This window comes from Taudactylus pleione, unplaced genomic scaffold (assembly GCF_031769625.1).
Source record: "Taudactylus pleione unplaced genomic scaffold, aTauple2 ptg000451l, whole genome shotgun sequence".
NCBI lineage: Eukaryota > Metazoa > Chordata > Amphibia > Anura > Myobatrachidae > Taudactylus > Taudactylus pleione.
Window position 1 is genome coordinate 9,446,873 of NW_028284853.1, and position 22,586 is coordinate 9,469,458.

General features: G+C 47.2%; 1 protein-coding gene across 1 annotated transcript in view; it reads right to left on the reverse strand.

Moving 5' to 3' along the window:
* Positions 1-22,586, reverse strand: part of LCMT1 (leucine carboxyl methyltransferase 1) — a 39,012-nt gene that overhangs the window by 12,346 nt on the left and 4,080 nt on the right. Inside the window, exons 3-8 of the mRNA XM_088448219.1 lie at positions 21,730-21,851; positions 10,335-10,411; positions 9,478-9,539; positions 4,203-4,305; positions 3,101-3,221; positions 2,402-2,503 (exon numbers count right to left, since the gene is read on the reverse strand). Of these exons, the coding sequence (XP_088304345.1) occupies positions 2,402-2,503; positions 3,101-3,221; positions 4,203-4,305; positions 9,478-9,539; positions 10,335-10,411; positions 21,730-21,851 (587 nt within the window). The remainder of the gene's footprint in view (positions 1-2,401; positions 2,504-3,100; positions 3,222-4,202; positions 4,306-9,477; positions 9,540-10,334; positions 10,412-21,729; positions 21,852-22,586) is intronic.

Sequence of the window (22,586 nt, forward strand, 5' to 3'; positions counted from 1 at the left end):
ACCTTGTACCGCTCCTATATAAAACTCAAGTGTTCTTCCTACTACCGGATTAAATAAAATAAGAATTTTTATTAAAATAAAAACACAAATTTCTCCCATTGCCCTGTTCCTCTTTGAAACAACTTATTTTGCAGCGCTGGTGATTACACAGCGGCGGACCCTCGAGTCTGGCACAGCCCGTACTGGCCGCCAGTTGTACACGCCATCTAGCTGTGCAATTGGGGGAGATACAGATGGGTCCTTACACATCTTTGCTGCAGCTGTGTCAAAAAGCTCCCATCGGCGCTCCTGGACCCGTGAGACTCTGCTCGCGCCCGGTGTCTTTTTTTGGCGACAATGCATCTAAGTCGCAATGCTGCAGACTGTGCTGGTTAATGTGCTAAGCGACACTTGTATACACCTGTATGTGCGTCTCTGAATCTGTATAGGAAGTGCTACAATGTAGCGCCCGCAGCTTTTTCCATTCCAAGTTCTGTTGTGCTTCATATACAGACTCAGCAGCAGACAGATATACAAGTGTCGTATATAGAATTAAACAGCACAGTCACCTGGTGCATCGCATTGCGACAGACGCATTTGCAGAAAAAAAAAAAAAAAAGATGCCCAACGCCAGCAGAGTAACATGGGACCTGGTGGCTCAGTCCACGCCATGCAAGTCGCGCTGCCTGGCATATTGAGGTTAGATGTAGGAGGACACATCTGTAACTAGTTTAAGAGAATTTGACAACTGCATGCCAGGACTACCATACAGAAACCTACCTACGTGACCAGCCCAAGACCCTGATGTAGCTCTCCTGGGTTGTAGACATTTGGATGAAAGGACGGGAGCTATTGGCACCAGTTTGGCAGGAGAGAGACAAACTAACTGTAATGGAGGGGACACACGGGCAGATTTTCTGGAAGATATGAACGATAATGATTGTAAAAATCGTTACATCGTTCATATCGTTACGATGTTTGGCATGCATCGACGAATGATGCGTGTTCCTGCATGTCAGATAACGATCTCTGACATCAACTGTGTTTGCAGTCAGATTTTGACGATTTCATTCATTTAAATACTGTCAGAAATCGCTCATCGTTCATGAAATAGTTAGTAAAATCGTCCAAATCGTTGATCTGTCAACTCTGACCGTGTGTATGCACCATTAGCTTCACGCTTGACGGCAGGGTTGGAAGGCTATTTAAGTAAAAAGGTATTTACGTAGTTAAGTGGGGCATGGCCCCCTATATTGACCCATTATTTTTTTTTTAACAATAATTATCACCTAAATGAAAACATAAAATTTTTAAAGTAAATAAATAAATCCTACCCCACAATCTACAAAGTATAATAACTTCCTGTAATACTGTAGCACTGCAAAGGGGAGTGGAAAAGTATTCTCCATTGATTTAAAGAAAAACGTCACATACCAGTAATACTATGGGGGGAATTCAATTAGCCCTGATCATTTTTCGGGCGAATAAAACGGGTTTTACTGCATTTTTTTTCTTTTGGGCGATTCAATCAGATCCCGTTTTATTCGCCCAAAAAATTATCCGTTTTTCGTGCAAATACACATAGGATCCATGATAAGCTCACTGACCCAAGTGATTTCACGGCTGCGATCGCAAAAATGGGGCTGCTTGTGGGGATTTACTTTTCACCTGCCACAGGCCCCAGATACCTGCCGGCTTCGGGGCTAATTGAATAGCCCCCCGGGAAGGGGGGGGGGAATCAATCACTGCAGCTAATTGAATTCCCGCCATGCAGTAACATTTCCCCGCCCAGAACACAGAATACTTACCTCGTAGCCGCCCAATCAGGACTCTCTATGCAAAACAGCACAGTGGCTAACCTAAAAAATCTATATTCTCTTCAAGCGCCCGACACCTGTCTAACATGGCGGCAAGTGCTAGACCACGGTCACAGGTAACTTATTATCTGAAGAGCGAAGAGACCTGGATCAGACACCATTTAAAATAAGTAAAATATAATGGGGACCTGGATACGGTTTTGCTGGCATAAGACACCCACACGTGACACATTGCTTGTACTGCAGCCACAATGTATCCTGTGTTTTACTGCACGGACGCCAATCAAACAATTCTTGGACATATTGATTGATCTAGAGACGGCCAATAACAAAGTTAGCAAAGTCGGGATGGAGTCAGGTGGTGGTAACATCGCCATATCCCAAAGCCCAAGGACACAAGCAGCTATTCCACCAATGTCTGTAGACGTGTAAGTTCTAAGGCAAACTGCCAACTACATATAATGTATACAGGAAAACGGTGCCAGGTGCCGCTCCGGATCAATACAAATCAATACAAATCAAGGTCCGTGAAGTCTATTCACTATGAGAGAGAAGATAGGAGACACAAGATTCACATTGGCGATAACAGGGAAAGGGTTGCTGACCTGAGACTGGAGTGACTGGCAGGCTTCTACGCCAAGCAGGTTACACTGCCTCCTGTGCAGGTTCTCAATCATAATCTGTCCAAACCGATCCGCCATGTTCACCTGGTGGGAAGCGGAACAGAGGCTGAGACATTTCCTTATCAGATCACTGCCTCTTAAAATGATTAATTAAACTCAGACGGTTCCCAGCAAATGCTCTGACAACTTGTAAAGTGCTTTTTTTTTTTTTTTTCAGCCAACTAAATAATACCCGGCCAGGCTGGAATTTATGAAGAGTAAATATGACCTGACCTACTACAGCTAGCTGATGACTTTCCAGATTTATTCAACATCTTTCATGTTTACAATTATCTGCTGTAGATCTATGCAGTGTTTGTAACTGCTCGGCACATTGTTGCATGTATTCTGCATGTGGGGGAAGTTCGTATCTGGCTTTGCTGCGGTCTATAGAACTATAGCCAGGTATCAGCTTGTGTGATCCATCTCTCCTCAGCTGTGCGTACCAGCTCGCAGTAAAAGTATGACCTCTCCATTTTACCAGCTGTGCCCATTCCACCAAATCTACCAGAGCCTGACTTTTTTGTCATCTTCACCTTTTCTATGACACCTATGTGTTATCAATTCTCAAAAGCCCACATCACTAGAACAAGCGCTGCCCCCCTTCCTCTGAGGCTGACCATAACAGAAAGCAATTTTTACCTGTTCATAGGTTACAAACATGGCTGTAGGAAACGTGTTGGAGGCCCACTTCAACAGGCCGGCCGACTGCTCCGTGGTCATATAAACCAACACGCACTCCGCCACCAGAAGCGTCGGCAGGCTGAAAACAAAAACAGGACTTTACAATTTCGCACCCAGGCTGGGATAAGAGAGTCGCGATGCCCAGAATTCCCAGGGTCAATTACCTCAGCGTTCCAAAAACATTGTAAAATTACAAACATTCAGAAATCGGCAGCAATAAATGTAATACAAGGGAAAAGTGTTATTTAATGTGCATTGGATACAGTGTAGGGAACAACCTGCAGAATAAGGGAAGTGTTCAGCGTGAGGGAGATACTGGACTTAATGCTCCTGTGGCCTCTCACACGGAACTGGATAGGAATGTTCCCACACCAATTGCTAGAGATCTCTTTACAAGGCTGTGATTCCAGCGATAGGAAAGTAAACTTTTATTACTTAAAAAGTTGTATTAAAAGGGCCACACCAACCACATTATTTCACGTTAAACCCACATCGTCATATAGAGGAGACAGGACCCCCATCACTTCTGGCCAAACTCACCGATGCTGTTACAACACGTTTAATGAGGCTGGCGGCCAAAAAGAAGTCTGGCATTAAACTCTGTGTGCTGATTTGCCATCAGCAGATGTGATCGGGTGGCTGCTGCCGTTTGTCAGGAGATACATTACTGTCACGCTATTCTTAGCAGTCAGTCTGGGACAACTGCATGTTACAGCGTGGGTGAGGCAAGTTCCCACTACTACAAAATATAAGTCAAGGGGCCACCCCTCTGCCAAGCAGACCGGTTACCATGGTTTCTTATTTTCAGATGGAAGAGTACATTAAATGACACTGCAGATGGGGAGGACGGAGGAAGAGGAAACCAGATTATTTTATATTTATCTAATGGACCTTGTAACTAGATCTTCGAAGAGAGACTGAGACGTGCTACTGATCAGCTACATAAATGATTATTTGACCACTAGGTCTTACACGGGTGAATGAATGGTTCCCTGTACAAGTCAGTGTCCAGAAATGATCCAGCTGAAATAAACATATTAAGTCAAAACAGACACCTTACTGTGGGTCCATGCCAAATTTCTTTAATTTCTCCTCCATGTCTTTCAGGTTCCTCAGATCCGCCCCGATGATGGAGTATCGCGAGGAGTCCAGGCTGTGAGCGTCTACGGGAAGAGTCGGATATTGCCATCATTACGAGCGGCACGGCCTGGCTGCACTGATCATCACACCAGATATTATGTACTACTTATGACTAGAATTTGCCAGGGCCAGGTGTAAAGGACAGAGGTGCTGTACAAGGCGCTAGGAGGGCTTTGCGTTTTCACATGTTTAACCAGAAGATTAGCAGTGGTTATTTGTGTACATGTATGACCATGGCATGTGGACACAGACAGGCAAATATCATGTAACAAGGCACGAGAAGAGGGTCTTCCCCATGACTGGTTAGTGTAATACCATAGGGGAAAGAACATGCTGACGGTGACATAAAGAACATTTCCTCAGCACCATTTGGATTTGGCTGCATGAACACTGGGATATTATTATATAATAATGCAGTTATGGGTATACTATATGGACACCTCATTACTGAGACTATGGGTGACCATGCGTCATCAATGATAAGTAATTATATGTTACATTTAAATATGTTTTGTCATTGATTGTGCCCGTATAGGGGATTCTCAGCTATTTCTGCCCTATTATTGAATACATTGGAGTGTGGTGACACCTCAGAGTTCCCATAGTACAGGCAGCCTGGTCGCAGTTTGGGAGATAGAGTTTTTTTTCTAAATCAGGGCCGCAACTAGGGGGGGGGCTAGAGGTGCATGTGCACCGGGTGCCGGAGTGCAGGGGGGTGAAAAAGGGCTGACTCACGGTGGCTTGGGGGCTGCAGATTCAGAAAACGGCCATCCAAAAATGGCCGCCGCCAAGAAGGAGACAGACACTAGAGGTCCTACTGGACCTCTAGTGTCTGTTAGGCAAGTGCTGGGAGAAGATGCTGAAGGCTACATCTTCTCCCGTGAAACCACCTGGCAACGAGCATGAAACCCTCCTGGTAAAGAGCATGAAACCCTCCTGGTAAAGAGCATGAAACCCTCCTGGTAAAGAGCATGAAACCCTCCTGGTAAAGAGCATGAAACCCTCCTGGTAAAGAGCATGAAACCCTCCTGGTAAAGAGCATGAAACCCTCCTGGCAAAGAGCATGAAACCCTCCTGGCAAAGAGCATGAAACCCTCCTGGCAAAGAGCATGAAACCCTCCTGGCAAAGAGCATGAAACCCTCCTGGCAAAGAGCATGAAACCCTCCTGGTAAAGAGCATGAAACCCTCCTGGTAAAGAGCATGAAACCCTCCTGGTAAAGAGCATGAAACCCTCCTGGTAAAGAGCATGAAACCCTCCTGGTAAAGAGCATGAAACCCTCCTGGTAAAGAGCATGAAACCCTCCTGGTAAAGAGCATGAAACCCTCCTGGTAAAGAGCATGAAACCCTCCTGGTAAAGAGCATGAAACCCCTGGTAAAGAGCAGGTAATTTTAAAGTAATTAGAAGCCTTACTGTGGGGCATAAAATGGTGTCGGGCAAATATGTAAGTGGCACTTTGGTAATAGGCATTACAGGGTATGGCATAATGTGTAATTGGCATTATGGTGTGTGGAATAATGTAAGTCACTACAACAGGGACGTTTGACTAGTCCACTGAATTATGAAGGAGCAAGGACAAAATCCAGGTACGGGAAGGAAGGGGGCGCAAAATTGCTGCCTTGCACCGGGTGACAGATATCCTAGTTTCGGCCCTATCTACATTTTTAATTGAATGTTCACTAATCTGCCAATAGATGTGTAATAAGATTGCATGGCGCAGGACAAGGTATTCTAATCATGGGGAAGGGAAGGGGGGTGGGGCGGGCTTTTAGGGAGCCACCCATGGTGTAGTGGCATGGATGTCTGCAGAGCCTTTCAGCCGCACAAAGTCACATGCTCTTTACAGGTCATCTTAAGCAGCGGTGATTGGCCGCAGGCCATTGCTTTTTAAAATTACATTTAATTAGATTGTACAGATGTACCGCATGCAATAAAAACTGCATGAAGACCCCTTACCCATGACTAAAGGTATATATACATCCAACAGGCGGTACAGGTCCTTGCATTTCTGTCTACATATTAGTATGGTCACTATAAATTGACATAATGTGTTAGTATTAGGGATGCCAGGGACCCATCTGATGGGGTACCCCTTAACATGGTGGACGGACACACATTTTCAGCCAAACATGTGCTAGGAACCTCATTTGTACTCATGGTTAATTCATCATAATTATTTTAATGATCAGTAGCCTCAGTACATAGAGTGTGCACCTGCATTTTCTTTTACCTGCTTGGCACTACAAGTCTCAGCATGGTAGCACCTCTTATTATGATTAAAATTCTGGTGAGCAGGAACTTAGGTCAACAGGGTCAAAAGGTCGACAGGTAAATGGCAGACGGGGTCAAAAGGTCGACATGCACATGGTCAACGCATTGTTTTTCATGATTGTTAGGGTTAAGGTTAAGAACTTGGCGGATGGTTAAGATTAGGCACTAGGGGAAGCGTTAGGGTTAAAATAACAAAAGAAACAAAAAGTCGACCTTATCCATGTCAACCCTTTGATCATTCTCTTTCTACCTTCTGGTGTCTATCTAGTTACTGTCTATCAATCCACACCCCTGGCTCACTAACTCCCCTATAGGTGGTAGTGGGCAGTGCATGCATGTATGGGGGCAAGCTGTGCATTCCTATCATGGGCTGCAATCTGGCAAATCAGCACAAGGCTGGAAGCACGGCAATAGAACAGGACTGGGATATGCACCCATGCGCTGTCAGTCGGTTAATGTAATCCATCCATTAATGTGTCATTAGTTTAGCCACTGCTTACATTATGCTGAGAATTAGTGTGTTATATATATTTACATCTTATTATTGCCGGTGATAATGATGCCTGATTAGAACAGCCACACACACTTTCTCCACCATCAGATACAAGTCTTATCCCGCTACCTTATGTAACATGTCATCATAGGTCACTTGTCTGATCCCCTTAATGTTTAGCGCTACGCAATAGGTCGGTGCTTCATAAATAAAAGACAGTAACACATATTGGGTAAACATGTGATGGACAGATAGTGTCTCCCAGCTGTCGGCAGGCCACGATCTGGCTTTCTGGACTTACAACCCACCATGGAAATAGGCGAGTAAGCGGGTAGAACAAAGTGCAGGTTTCTGCAGCAGTTTAGACCTTTCCCCCTGATCTATCATTTTACGATGTGTCTATTTAGGAAGAAAAATAAATTGCAACTGTTGCAGTTTACGAGCTATAATAATCATCCTGGTTATGAAATGGTGACAAGAAGTAATATAAGAAAGGAATTTAGCAGCGAGGTTGGAGCTGAGCCAGACATGGAATACTAGGGTCTATATACAAGACCATTAAATGAGTGGGCTTTTGTTTTTGTAATACAGTATTTATTTTCCTGACAGCATACCACAAAGTAAGAAGCTTGGGTAAGCCGGCAATCAGAATAATAAACGTACAAAATATGGTATAGTCACTACTTTACATATATAACGCACACAGAGAAGAATGAGAATCAGGAAAAGTTTTCTCCATCCCAGACCAGGAGAAAAAAAAAAAAAAAAAAAAAGCAAAATCCCTATTTTTGGCTAACAATGTGGGGATTTCTTCCAGAACCCTTTGGAACCCCCCCACCCCCACCCCTTATGATAAATTACCGGGGGAAAAATTCGGAAGTTGCGTACATTGGCAAAAAAAAACGACTCTGCAAATTTTGGGCAAAAAAACCCATCTCAGATTAACATATTGGGTCTGATTTTTTGGGGGGCAGTATGGATGCGTCGAGTGTTTTAAACATCGCACGCGGTCGCAGCAGGTGTTTTTTTTAATTTGGGATTTTAAAATTGCGTTTTTACGACATGAAAATATACTTGCACCCATTTTAACGTAGCCCCAATTTACGTGGAGCAGTAATTTCATGGGGGAGAAATTGCTTTTTTTTTTTTCCCGCCCAAAATGTGTGCGGTCGTTTTTTGCCAAAGTATGCAACTTACAAAAAAAAATTTCAGTCATTTATCATTAGAAGAGGTTGTGTCCAAAGGGAGATCCCCACATCTTTTAGCCAAAAAATAGGGATTTTGCTTTTTTTTTCTCCTCCTGATCTGGGATGGAGAAATCTTTTCTCCATGCCATTTTCGCCTGTTCTTGCCGATAACAGGCAACCCACCGGAGGGTCTCCGATAACAAGCAACCCACCGGAGGGTCTCCAATGCAGGGTACAGTGGAAGCAAGCCTATAGCTGGTAGGCCGTTTGCCATCATCAGATAACACAATGCATGTAATAACCACCTTATAGTCTCTCCCTACCACTTGTTTACTTTGTATATCCAAGGAACGTGCTCCTAGGAACGGTGAGCCACCTTCTTCTCGTTTATAGCAAAAGATAACGTGTTCATATAAATACCCTAATGAACTTTACACCGCTGGGTTCATTTTATTAAATCTCTAACGAACACTTAGGGGCATATTTACTATAGTGTGGGGTTTTTTAGAAGTGGAGATGTTGCCCATAGCAACCAATCAGATTCTAGCTATTATCTTCTAGAAGGTGTAGATAAATGTTAAGTAGAATCTGATTGGTTGCTATGGGCAACATCTCCACTTCTAAAAACCCGCACTTTAGTAAATATACCCCTAAAGCTGCACTCCAACCTTTGCTTCCCCCCTTGCATCCTCCCAACATCTTCACACAGTCTTTGTAGACATCCCAACGCATTGACAACTGGGTAACTGAAGACAGCATGCTCAGGAGTTGGACTATTTACTAAGAGTAACTGCAAGTAGAGATGGCCATAAACGCTGCCAATCTAGGCGACATTGAGCCGTGTGGTATTCGGGCCAAGTGTCCAGGTCGCTTCTAGAACAAATAGTGTTTTGTTAATGTGGTGGTAGGGTGACTGCACACACTGACTGATAGCGGACACCTTACATTGCATCTATTTACATGTGCCATAATGGCATAATGACCTGATTGGTGATTATCAGTCTTCTTTTTGCAATATCAATGCTTTGGGCACCTTTAGGAAGTAAACCTAGATGGGACAACTCTGGATATTCCGCTGCTAATGAGTATTTTCAAAATGCAGCCTGTTGCATTGGCAATAGGGTTAGTGCTAGGTCCAGGGTAATTCTAGATTCTTAGCGAAGTTTCCAGAAACGTGAGGCACTGCAGTCTCTTACCATATACAAGAGCTGCCCAAGGTGAATGATAGAAAACAAGGGACTCACCTATAAGCAGTGCCGGGCCGGTGTGACATTCCATTATTGGCTTGGACAATGGAGACTTGGACCTGTTGAAAAATGAGAATTTCCATATTAAAACTAGAAAAAACAAGCATGTAGCTTAGAATGTAAGCGGAGGCAGACGTTACACGAGATCAGCAGTATTACTGCCATAAAAGAAGATCACTGTATGTCTGAACTAGAGGGGATTTTGGCACAAAAGTTAAGTGATTTGATTACGTCACAGTCTATCATTGAGATACATCTGGATGAGAGCTGTGCTGCCACTATAAATGCTCATTATTACATGTGCCTTTCACCCACACAAAATGGAAGCAGTAATTCTGTGACATGGAAGCTATGAGAACGCAGCCTGCCCATTTACTATAAACCAACCACTGAATTAGGCTGAATTTTCACCAACGATGGTTCTGTCCACAAAATGGCTGCACCCACTGTGCCTCAGCAATGCCACCAGCTGTGGGTAATCGGACAGGTGGCTTTCTGAGAAATGTTCAATAATTACACAAAATGGCTGCACCCGCTGTGCCTCGGCAATGCCACTAGCTGTGGGTAAACGGACAGGTGGCTTTCTGAGGAATGTTCAATAATTACACAAAATGGCTGCCTATGTGTGTAGGTCCTTTAAACAACTTACTTTTCTATTTTATAATTTTGTCACTACTCCTAGCAACTTTACAAATGTCAATTTAAACCCTACAGCTTACAATACAACGCTGCCATATCAGGTACTCTGCAATGAAGATGGGAGTATTATAAACAAAAAAAAAGCTTCAGGCTCTTACAGCAGAAAGCCCAGACACCACAAACCAGGACAATAAAGCCCATGTCGTCCTACTTACTTTATGTTGTATAGTTTTCTTCCAACTATTGCAGTGAAATCCACCTCAAAATACTTCTTGGGGAGGATATTTTCATCCTATAACAATTATAAAGTTACAATGTTTGCAAACTGAAATGTGAAGCACTGTAATACATCCTGCACTGGATGTCACTGTATGTTCAGTCCTTCATTGCCTGCCATTAATGAAGGTAGTAAGCTATGGAAGCCATTTAGTACATATTCCAGGTGCTCCATTTCCACTGATGTACAACAAGTAATGCAGAGAGCATACACTGGGCACAAACCATTTGTTCTGAGAGTTTTTGGAAAGAAATAATGGGGTGAGGAGGTGGTTTTAGCATTGTGTCTGTAATACTGCAGCCTGCTGAATTACCACGTGTGGCCAGAAGGTGGAGCTGTGAAACCGTACTATGGACAGTGGCCCTGGTTCGGAGAAGCAGGCGATGCTGATTATCAGGGAGAGGAGTGATGTTCTGCTACTGCGCATGCGTGAAAATCCCTAAATACTCCTACGGCGCACGCGTTCGCAAAGTGTAGGCACAAAGGTGCCCTTGTACATCCCCATAGCAGTGTAGACAGATCCACTGCCCCTTTGGACTAGTTACAAGCACTTTAAAATATTTTCCTTGAACAACAGGCTGCAGAGTCAGTGCTTTCTGCTCTGGTGCTTCTACCACACTCAGCTGATGCAACAAACTGCTGAGATTCAGACCAGAGTGCTAGAAGCACCAGAGCGGAGAGCGACACCCCAGGCAGGTAAGAGGAACTGCTCAGGTTGTGATAGGTACGGGGTGCTAGAGTCAACACTATGCAAGCATACACTGCATAGTACGGTCTAGATCTAGACGGACCTCAGCGCACTACAATCACCATTATTACACCTTTCCTTATGCTGTCACTTTGACTCTGAAATTTTTTTTTTTTTTTCAAAAGAATGAACTTACAAAGCCTGGTAAATACAGGCAGAGGAATGAGAAAAACATTAAATATACAGAGTTAGAGGATTTGTACTGTACTGGAATAAAAGTACAAACAGGGACATAAAAAATCTGTAAAGCCTGGATCCATCCCTAGATACTGGGGACAGCTGGCAGATAGGGCCGATTATCACATGACACAGCTACTGTAACTTGCGTGCATTCATGTTCCCATCGTTTTTAGGCTAGGGGCACTTTTCAACCGTCTAATGTAGGAAAACAGCTGCTCAGTCTTCAATTAACCCTGAGCTGCCGTTAATTAATGGTACGGGAAGATGGCCATGGGTCGGGGAACTCTATACTCCAGTTATAGTGCTGGAAACGTTTGATGCAGGGCCTGGACCCCTGGATCACATACTGTACAGGCATGCATCACAATGATACTCTGAGCCGGGATACCCCATAAACCTGGGGACTTCATTGCAGCTGGTGATATTACAGTGTGTAGGAGTGTGGGGTGTCAGGGCAGGGGATTACTGATTACACCACTGCATTAGAAGATCACTGATAATAGTCATCTCTTGTTAGTTAGGATATCACCTAGCAGTGTACTGCTTCTATTAAATGTACATGGATATAGGCAGATCCCCCGGCCTTGACACGATACCCAAAATGTATAAGGTAGAAATAAATAAATGAATATATAAAAATAGCTCTAGACCTTTCACCATAATTCCCCTTCACAGCCCAACCACGACTCTCAATGACAGTAGCATTTTGTCTGAATGACAAGCACAATACGAGCGATTCCAAACCTAGAGCAATCAGTCCGATTTGTGTCTGCCCAATCGCAGCCCTATCCATACCCACAGCACAGCCTGGCTCAGGAGATCAGGTAAGGGTCCTGCACTGTCAGCCGCACAAACACCTCCACCCTGATCCTTTTCCTATACAGCGTAGTGCCAGTGGACAAGAGTGGAGGATCTCCAGCTGCTAGACCAGTAATCTATCTACCAGAACAGCATTTACATCTAAAAATCCCCCCAAACCTGAAATTCTTCCCTCTGACTTCCTAACACATGAACACTGATCAGTCCTGTAAATGCTGTCAGCAGCCCCCAAAGTAATGCAGTGCGTGTAGGTCAGGGTTCTAGTAATTATGTGCCTGCAATGAGTAGGTAAACAACGAAAGCAAATCTTCATGTAACCAACTTAATGCTGATAACAATATATTGGTATTACAGTCAGCAGGCAGTGTTTGCTGCCCCCTGGTGGTGGTGATACATTAAGGCACATCCTCAGAAGCAGTCCCCAGTCTGTGGTACACGTGATTGATGTAATAGATTTTACTTTCACTTCCCTTCAGTGCTAAATACAGCAAAGAATGATGTGCCAGAATAGCAGGTGGAACATAAACTGTAGGGAGTAATGCTGAAGCATCCTTTAATGAGGGGAATTTATACATAATGTTCCAGAGGGTATATAAATAAGAAATGAAAGTTTTTCGAAAGACCATCCTGCAGGGTTGGACCCTTAATACACCACCACAATTACCCGTGTTCTTTGACAAATTGCATCTTTTGTGTAGAAGGGACTGGGAAGAAACACTATGCAATCAGGAGGGACAGGCAGGCTGTTTTTTTACATTAGGGAAGTTAATATTGAAATCTTACCGCTCACAACTAAACAGCAAGGTCATAATAACAGCCTACACCAGACCACCTGGTACCTTACTCGAATGGTAGCGCAGGATCCCCCTATTCATTTTTAGGGACGATTGGTCTAACTGATGCCTCCTGCCTGGACTATGGAGCTACTTTATCTAATTGTACTACTTGACTACATTGTTTACATGACAAATGTGTATTTCTACTTCAGGGTCCATAGGGTCCACAGGGTGACCTTGGGGTATAGCTGGATCCTGGATCCTCGGGCACCACGGAGTTAAAGCCTTTAGCTGCTCCCAGGATGCACTTGGGTCCAACCTCCCCTATACCCCGCCCCCGAGCCACAGGCACCTCAGTTTTAGATGGTGCCCGGCCGGAGTCGGGTCACCCTGCGAGGTGGGCTGCAGGAGCAGCCCCCTAAAGCTTTTAATTTTTTATTTAACTTAGTTAAATTTATTTATTTTTTACTATAAGTTTTTTCTCTAGAGCAGCAGCGCTGGGCTGTCTGTACAGAAGCCCACGCTGCCGCTCCTTCTCCCTGCTGGCGCCGCGACGCCAGCACTGAACTGGGGATCGCGGCGGGGGAAGCCAGAGTCTGTACTAGCCGGACTCTGGTTTCCCCCGGGACTGCTGCCGGAAGACGCCGGGGAGATCAGGTAAGCCGCGCACCGCTGATTAGCGGCGGTGCGCGGGTTCCTTTCAAATGCAGTCCCATGCCCCCGGTCTAGGGGACAGACCGGGGGCGCTAGCGGTGGCGGCGGGCCCCCCCTCCAGCGGAGGCATACCCCGCCAGACCACTAGACCACCAGGGTTAATATCGCGGCAAGCGGGATGCCGGCAACCCGGGGGTTAATATGCTAGCCAGGGGAGGAAGCCTTCCCTGTCTAGCGGCTCCTCCCCTCAGCTCAGCGCGCCTTTCAGCTCAGAGTCTGGCGTCGCTGAGCTGCAGATACTCGGCCACTCCTCCTCTGAGGTCTCCAGCGGCCATTTTCTCTGTGGCAGCGTGGATACTCTCAGGGAGCACGCGGACCGGTCCCCCTGTGTACCTCTCCCCTGCAGAAGGACAGTGTACACAGCGCTATAGCCCTCCCAGACACTGAATCTGGGAGGTTGATTGTAGTGGAAAGGTGCAGTGAGTATATCTTCCTGCATGGTATGTGACTTTTGCTAGTGCTGCCTGTCTGTGTCTTTTTTCTACTTACTGTCAGCCTGTACCTATCCCTTTCCTTCTCCTACAAGCCCTACAGGTGTGCGGGGGAAGGGTGTTTCTACTGACCTCACCTATATAGATCACGTATTTGTGAGGTCCGTCACATACAGTTGTGTGCTACACGGTGCCATATTGTGGGCTGTTGTTCAGCACACTGGTGAGTGCGCACGTTTTCTTCCTAAGTCATGTCTGAGGAGGAGATTGAGCACTCCGGGGCTCCAGCATTGTTCTCCTGCAGGCGCTGTTCTGCAGGAGTGGATAGGGAGGATTTGTCACAGGACGGCCTGTGCGGACGGTGCCAGGCGGTCCCTGGTACGTCTAAACCTCCCATTTCGCAGGAGCCACCATGGGCGATGTTTTCCCAGGTGCTGGTGTCCATCGCGGACCGTCTGTCGGTCCCGACTGCCGCCCCTACTAGGGCGTTGCCCCAGCCTGCCATCCCCCATTCCCCGGGTGTCCCACAATTATTGCAGACTCCCCCGGGGTCTCAGCCTGTTGGTCCCTATGCGGGGTTGCCAATGTATATTCAGTCCACCCCTGTGGCACAGCCGGCTGTGGTGCCGTTTCAGGCTCCTGTGACAGCTCCTCCACCCTGGGTGGATGCGCTTTCCCACACTGTCCAAGATTTGGCGGCAGCATCTTCGGCTTTTCAGTCGATGTTGCGCAGTGACGTGCCCTCCAGGGCGTCTAAACGCTCAGTCATGGCACAGGCTGCGCATCTTTCGGATTCTGAGGGGTTCTCGGATGATGGTGAGGTACAGGATGACTCAGCCTCAGATGCCTCAGTCCAGGAGGTAGACACTAAGTTTTCCATCAATGTGCGGGCTCTGGTTAAGGCGGTGCGGGCTATTCTTCTGATTGAGGATGAGGCACCCGCTCCCAAGTCAAGGTATCCTAGTTTTAAAAAAGCTAAGGTTACTTCTACAGCGTTCCCCTTGTCTGATCAGTTGACTGATCACATGGCGGTGGTCTGGCAGACGCCCAGTAAGCGTTTCCTGCCACAGAAACGCTTGGCGTCCAATTATCCATTCCCGGAAGCGCATTGTAAGAAATGGGAAACTCCGCCTGCAGTCGATTCCCATGTAACACGCCTCATCAGGAGTGCTACTTTGCCATTGCCGTCTATATCCTCGCTGAAGGATCCTACGGACAGGAAGGTGGAGACTTGTCTAAAGTCTATTTATTCTCTCTCAGGGGCTGTAGCCCGGCCGTCCATGGCCATCTCCTGGGTGGCCAAGGCCATTGAGGGGTGGGCCAACGCCTTGGAGGACACGTTTACGGATGAATCTCCGGACGTCCAGAGGGCGTTGTTAGGACAGATGAGAGATGCCGCCTCCTACATTGGAGAAGCATCTTTGGATTCTAGCCTGTTGACCTCTAGGGTTTCGGCGGCAGCAGTGTCTGCTCGTAGATCCTTGTGGTTGCGGTCTTGGAGAGCAGACGCGGATTCAAAGAAAGGCTTGGAGGCCTTACCTTTTAATGGGGAATTACTATTTGGTCCGGACCTGGGCAAAATAGTAGATACCCTGGCAAAATCCAGGTCAGCCTTCCTCCCTTCAGCTACTACACCTGCTAAGGTCCGGAGCTCGGCGTTTCGTTCCTTTCGGGTTCAGGGCAAGGCAAAGGGTCAGTCCTTCCCGAGGCAGTCCGCACCCAAGACCGCCTCAAAGCCAAAGAAGCAAGCCTGGAGTGCTAGGCGCCCTTCTTCCAAGCCAGAAGATAAGCCTTCTGCGTGATGGGACGGGCCTCCCTCTGGGGGACCCCAGAGTGGGAGGCCGACTTCTTCAATTCGCCCAGTGCTGGCACAATACCACCACGGATGCCTGGGTGCGAGAAGTGGTCTCCCAGGGGTACGCCCTGTCTTTTCGGCACAGGCCGCCTTGCCAGTTTTTTTGCACAAGTCCTTCTCAGGACAAAACCAAGGCCTTGCAGGTTCAGGAAGCCATAGAGGCCTTGCTGACGGCGGGGGTCATTATACCCGTACCACAGTCTCAACGTGGGATGGGGTATTACTCTACGCTGTTTCTGGTGCAGAAACCCAATGGCTCTCATCGCCCCATCCTCAATTTGAAGTCCCTGAACAGGTTTCTCAGGGTTCCCAAATTCAGGATGGAAACTTTGCGTTCCATCATACTGGCGATGGAACCGGGGGATTATATGGTCTCCCTGGATATCCAGGACGCCTACCTCCATGTGCCTATAGCAACATCGCACCAACGGTTTCTGCGGTTTGCTATTCTCCACAACCACTACCAATTCAGGGCTCTACCCTTTGGTCTCTCCACGGCACCAAGGGTATTTACCAAGGTGATGGCGGTCATGGCGGCTCACCTTCGGAGCCAGGGGATACGGTTGCTACCGTATCTAGACGACCTCCTCTTGCTGGCAAGCTCCCCGGAGGTACTGATCCAGCATCTCCACCTGACGGTCGCTTGTCTACAGGCGCACGGCTGGTTGATCAACTGGAAGAAATCCTCCCTCATCCCATCACAACGGATGGTTCATTTGGGGGCCCTGCTGGACTCTCGTCAGCAACGGATTTTTCTGACTCCAGAGAAGGTCTCCTCCTTACAGCTGCGGATTCACAGTTGTCTGAGCAGTGGCAGAGTGTCGGTGCACTCAGCGATGAGAGTTTTGGGGTCCATGGTGTCGGCATTCGAAATGGTGGAGTTTGCCCAGTTCCATTCCAGGCCCCTGCAGGGGCTGGTTCTTTCAGAATGGAACGGATTGCCACACAGGATCCGCTCTCAGATGCTGGTGTTGTCCTCGGAGGTGCGTCTGTCCCTAGCCTGGTGGCTGCAGACAGCGCATCTCCTGGAGGGGCGCCCCTTTTGGATCCCGGAATGGGTTCTGCTCACGACAGATGCCAGTCTCCGGGGTTGGGGGGCGGTGACAGGCTCCTTGTCACTTCAGGGTCGTTGGTCGGCGGAGGAAGCGATTCTTCCCATCAACATCCTGGAACTGCGGGCAGTATACAGAGCCCTGCAGTCGTCCGGCACCGCTCTTCACGGAAGGGCCGTTCAGGTGCAGTCAGACAACGCCACCACGGTGGCGTACATCAATCACCAGGGAGGGACTCGCAGTCGAGCTGCGATGTCGGAGGTGTCCCGCGTCCTGGCTTGGGCGGAGCGCTATCTTCCAGCTCTCTCGGCAGTTTTCATCCCAGGAGTCCTCAATTGGGAGGCAGACTTCCTCAGCCGTTACGATGTGCATCCCGGGGAATGGTCGCTTCATCCAGAGGTATTCCAACTACTCGTGGACAAGTGGGGGCTGCCAGAACTGGACCTGATGGCGTCCAGTTACAATCACAAGCTGCCTGTGTCAAGGACAAGGGACACAGGCGCAAGTCTGATAGACGCGCTGTCGGTGAAATGGCTGTTTCAACTGGCTTACTTGTTCCCTCCGATATCTCTGCTGCCTCGTGTCCTGCGCAAGTTCAAACAGGACGGAGGCACACTGATCCTGGTGGCCCCAGCGTGGCCCAGAAGGCCGTGGTACTCCGATCTGCGGAGCCTGTCCATCGACGCTCCGTACCTCCTACCTCAACGGCGGGACCTGTTGTCTCAGGGGCCCTGTCTTCACCCGGATCTGGGTCGACTATCTTTGACGGCGTGGCTCTTGAGACAGCCGTCCTGAGGTCTCGGGGCTTTTCTAGCTCCGTTATTACCACCATGCTGAGGGCGCGCAAGCCTGCTTCCGCGAGGATCTATCACAGAGTGTGGCACACTTTCTTTCAGTGGTGCGAGGCCAGAAACTATGATCCCCAGGTGTTCCGAGTTTCGCGTATTCTGGCTTTCCTTCAGTCCGGTTTGGACTTAGGATTACGTCTTTCTTCACTGAAGGTGCACGTGTCTGCTCTGTCGGTGTGGTTCCAGCGCAGGATCGCTGCTATGCCGGACGTACACACCTTTTTCCAGGGTGTTTTGAGAATCCAGCCTCCCTTTGTGCCACCTGTGGCCCCGTGGGATTTGGCGGTGGTTCTTAGGGCCTTACAGGGTCCTCCTTTTGAGCCCTTGGAGTCAGTGGAGCTCAAGTGGCTAACTTTTAAAACGGTTTTCCTCTTGGCAATTGCTTCTGCCAGGAGGGTTTCAGATTTGGGGGCGCTTTCTTGTCGTCCCCCTTTTCTGATTTTTCATCAGGACAGAGCGGTGCTTCGCACTCGTCCTGATTTCCTGCCTAAGGTGGTTTCCAGGTTCCACATTAATCAGGAAATTGTTGTACCAGCCTTTCAGTCACCTGATCTTTCGGCTGGGGAGACTTCCTTAGACGTTGTAAGGGCACTCCAGGTTTATGTGGACCGGACTAGTTCTGTGAGGAAGTCGGATTCTTGGTTTATCCTCTTTGGTTTTCACAAGAGGGGTTGGCCTGCCAACAAACAGACTCTAGCCCGTTGGCTTCGTTCTGTTATTATTGAGGCTTATATGCAGGAGGGTTTACCTGTTCCAGCCTCTGTTAAGGCTCATTCCACTCGGTCTGTGGGCCCTTCTTGGGCTGCTAGCCGTGGCGCCTCTGCTGTTCAGCTCTGTAAGGCGGCCACCTGGTCTTCCATTCAGACCTTTTTGAGGTTCTATGCGTTTGACACCTTTGCCTCTCAGGATGCATCCTTTGGGCGCCGGGTTCTCCTATCAGCACAGGAGCGTCCCCGCCCTTAGTTGGACTGCTTTGGGACATCCCCAAGGTCACCCTGTGGACCCCTATGGACCCTGAAGTAGAAAACAAGAGATATGGTAAGAACTTACCTTTGTTATCTGTTTCTACGAAGTCCATAGGGTCCACAGGGCACCCGCCCTGACGCACCTGGCTTCATATGGGCTCTGTGACTGGTCACCGGTTTTCCGTCTCCCATTTCTGTGAGTATGGTTCTTGTGTGTTCCAGTCTTCCTTCTCTCTGTTTCGTCTCCTCCTCCGGCCTGGGCTGCTTACCAACTGAGGTGCCTGTGGCTCGGGGGCGGGGTATAGGGGAGGTTGGACCCAAGTGCATCCTGGGAGCAGCTAAAAGCTTTAACTCCGTGGTGCCCGAGGATCCAGGATCCAGCTATACCCCAAGGTCACCCTGTGGACCCTATGGACTTCGTAGAAACAGAGATAACAAAGGTAAGTTCTTACCATATCTCTTGTTTTTCAATTCTACGGTTTCTCTATTGTTTTCCAATGGTTGGGATTGTAGTTCCTTACTGTTTAATGCCTCAAATAAAAAAAAAAATTTAAGAAAAATTAAAAAAAAATTTTTACACTGCTAGTAGTCACTAAAATACCTCTGCCCAGAAGCCCCTGCTGCATAGCAGGTGCTAGGCATTGTGGGATTCTGGTGGGGTGCACGAGATGACCAGATATCATCCATTACACCTTCCATCCATGTCTCAGACACGCAGCTTTTGCAAATCAACTAAAACTCTCATTGCCACCACCGGCTAATTCCGCCGCCATTGGTCAATGTGACATAGACAATGCCATGATAACTAGCCGAATGGCGATTTATTCCGGTTAGTCACAGAGAAATGTAACATTATGAGCCTGATTCTGATACAAACGCCGGTACTCATCACTTCCCTGGTGTATATCCGTGCGTATGACTGTGCTGGGACTGAGACGCCCACTGTCCGTGTCTGTAGACGCTGTAATCCCGCCTGTTTGATTCAATAATGACTGTACAGTACAAAGCTGTGGCCCATAGGAGGAAGCTACTTCATAACCAGAGGTCCACAGGGACTAAGCACAAGGATCTCAGCACTAACATTACAGCAGCGATCACTTCCTGCACACATCACCTATAATGCAGCCATATCTAGCATCCGGATGGATACTCCCAGTAGTGACAATAGCATAGCTGCACTGTAATTAAATGACATGTTGGAACAGCATAAACATCATACTTTATCTGCAAACAAACAGGAACTTAAAACTAACTGAACCGGTTACTATTTGGTACCTAAACCCACTGTAGATGCTGTTAAAACCCCAACTAAGCTGCTCTTCTAACTTCCTTTTGTTGGTTTCATATTAAATCAACACAAAAGCTGCTAATCCTCTATTATCAGTCATTGTCTGCTAAACACGGCCACATAGGTTACACAATGGCCAGAAGCCAGGACCACAGCGCTACACAGACATTCATGTTGGTTAGGCAGGACTTCCCCCCCTAACTCTTCTCACGCAATAAACCACACAGGGAAATCATAGGTGTCTCATGCAACCTTCCACTGTCTAACCAATCCTCAGTTTCTCATCCTCCCGGTGATCAATGTTAATCTCCACTAACACAATGCAAGTGGCCAAGCACAGGAGCAGGGGGAATAATGTCATGAGATGATAACACAAGACAAAACAGAAATCATTTTTTTGGGTGGACAATCAGGACTTAATCCGGGTACACACTAGTGCCCGACATCTGTAGCAACAGGACCTGGCATCGGCAAAAGTGCAAAGTGCCAGGCAGGCTGGCTAAGCGTGGCACTGCCATAAGGACAGGGCACATTTTTAAATCAGGCAGGGCGCAGTGCCCCACTAAGACAGCCTATCGGGAACACTAGATGTCTTGACAGCACTTCTCTCTCCTGCTGTCACCATTCCGCTATATGACTTTCAGTCTGACTTCCTGCTGCCTCCATTCTTCTCCTCACATCATGTTACTGCTCCTGTCACATGCTGCCCTGTCCTCACTGACACATCACTCATCTCCTGATATACTCTGTGCTGCTGGGGATCCTGCACCTTCCCCTATATAACTCTCAGTTTGTGACTTCCTGTTGCCTCCATTCCCCTCCTCATATCACGTCTCTGCTCCTGTCGCATGCAGCCCTGTCCTCACTGACACATCACTCATCTCCTGATATACTCTGTGCTGCAGGGGACCCTGCTCCTTCCACTATATATTGCCGAGTATGTAGCTTCCCACTGCCTCCATTCCCCTCCTCATACCATATAATGCCTCAGAGGACCCACTAACACTCACACATGGACAGGTTACTGGCTGCAAAAAGACTGGCACTCGCCTCTCCTAAAATACTCTGTGCTGCCGTGAGTACTCTGATTATCTAACTGGCTACAAGTCTTCTATCCCCACCAACACTTGGGATGCCTAGATCAGCGGGAGATTAAGACTGATATAACAAGTGTATTAATGCGAGTGTGATTGTCTCCAGGCAGTGTTTATAAAATTGGGCATTTAACTCTGGCTATAGGGGACAATGGGGCAGATGTATGAAGCTCTGGAAAGTGATAAAGTGCAGAGTGATAAACGACCAGCCAATCAGCTCCCAACTGTCATTTTTGAAACACAGCCTGTAATATGACAGTCAGGAGCTTGTTGGCTGGGCGTTTATCAGTCTCCACTTTATTACTTTCCAGAGCTTCATATATCTGCCCCATTGTGCTTTATTATTCCATGTAAAATAAATGTGACCTACAATTACCAAAGACATGTATATACATACATACAGAAAATAGCCCGCTGTTAAAGGAATTCCTTGACTTCCGGCAGTAACTTCGCCCTCACTAAGGAGATCTCCCTGACAAGCACAGTCACCTGGAAAAGCCATGCTATCTCTTCTAATAATGATACTGTATACAAAAAGATTTAACATTTAGTCAAGAATGTACCTTTAATCTCCAGAAAGCGGTGTCCAGCCCAGCCCCGAGGTTGATAATCTGACAATTGCACTCTGTCCTCCTCAGGAAGGCATAGAGCAGCTGATTGACTCCTTGTACCCGGGCGTAGTACCCTAATATACAGAGAGAATACCTCTTTAACGTCAGTAAGTGGGAAAAAGGATCCTGCCAGTGCCACCACTGTTATGCTCATTGCTGATAAATGACAACCTGGGTTACAGTCATATATAACATAATTAAAAACATTTAAATTCTATTGTCCAGAAGTGACGCGGTTGTTGCCGGGACATAACAGTTTGTTGGCTCAGTGACTCTAGAGGGGGTTGGAAGTGATGTAGCATCAGTGAGAAAGGGATAAATAGACCATGGGCAGTGACAGATCCTGACGGCTGGTAGCTTATCACTGAGAGAGGATACTCACTGACACATGAACAACAAAGACATTGAAAACAGTGACAATACCTGATGTTCTAAATAACATTACAGAGCTAATAAACAAAAAAAATAAAAGTACATTTCCTCCTGCTTCTACACTTTAATTAATGGGATTACCACAGTGTTCTTCCTTAGGGGGGAATTCAGCAACTGGCGATGTGCCACCGAGTATCGCCGCTAAGATCGGCTGCGCACATGCCAGCTTGTTAGGGTTCCCACTATATCGCTAGTTTTCCCATGATCCTCTACAGGATGTGAGGCACAACTTGTAGTGTAGGAGGAACATAGCGACTAGTGCATGGAAATGAATCGCCCCCTATAGGTGAATGGAGATAAATAGAATTGAGCTGACGTGACACAAGTAGAGATACTGTAAGCTACAGCTTATAATGAGAGCTGCATGGCACAAAGAA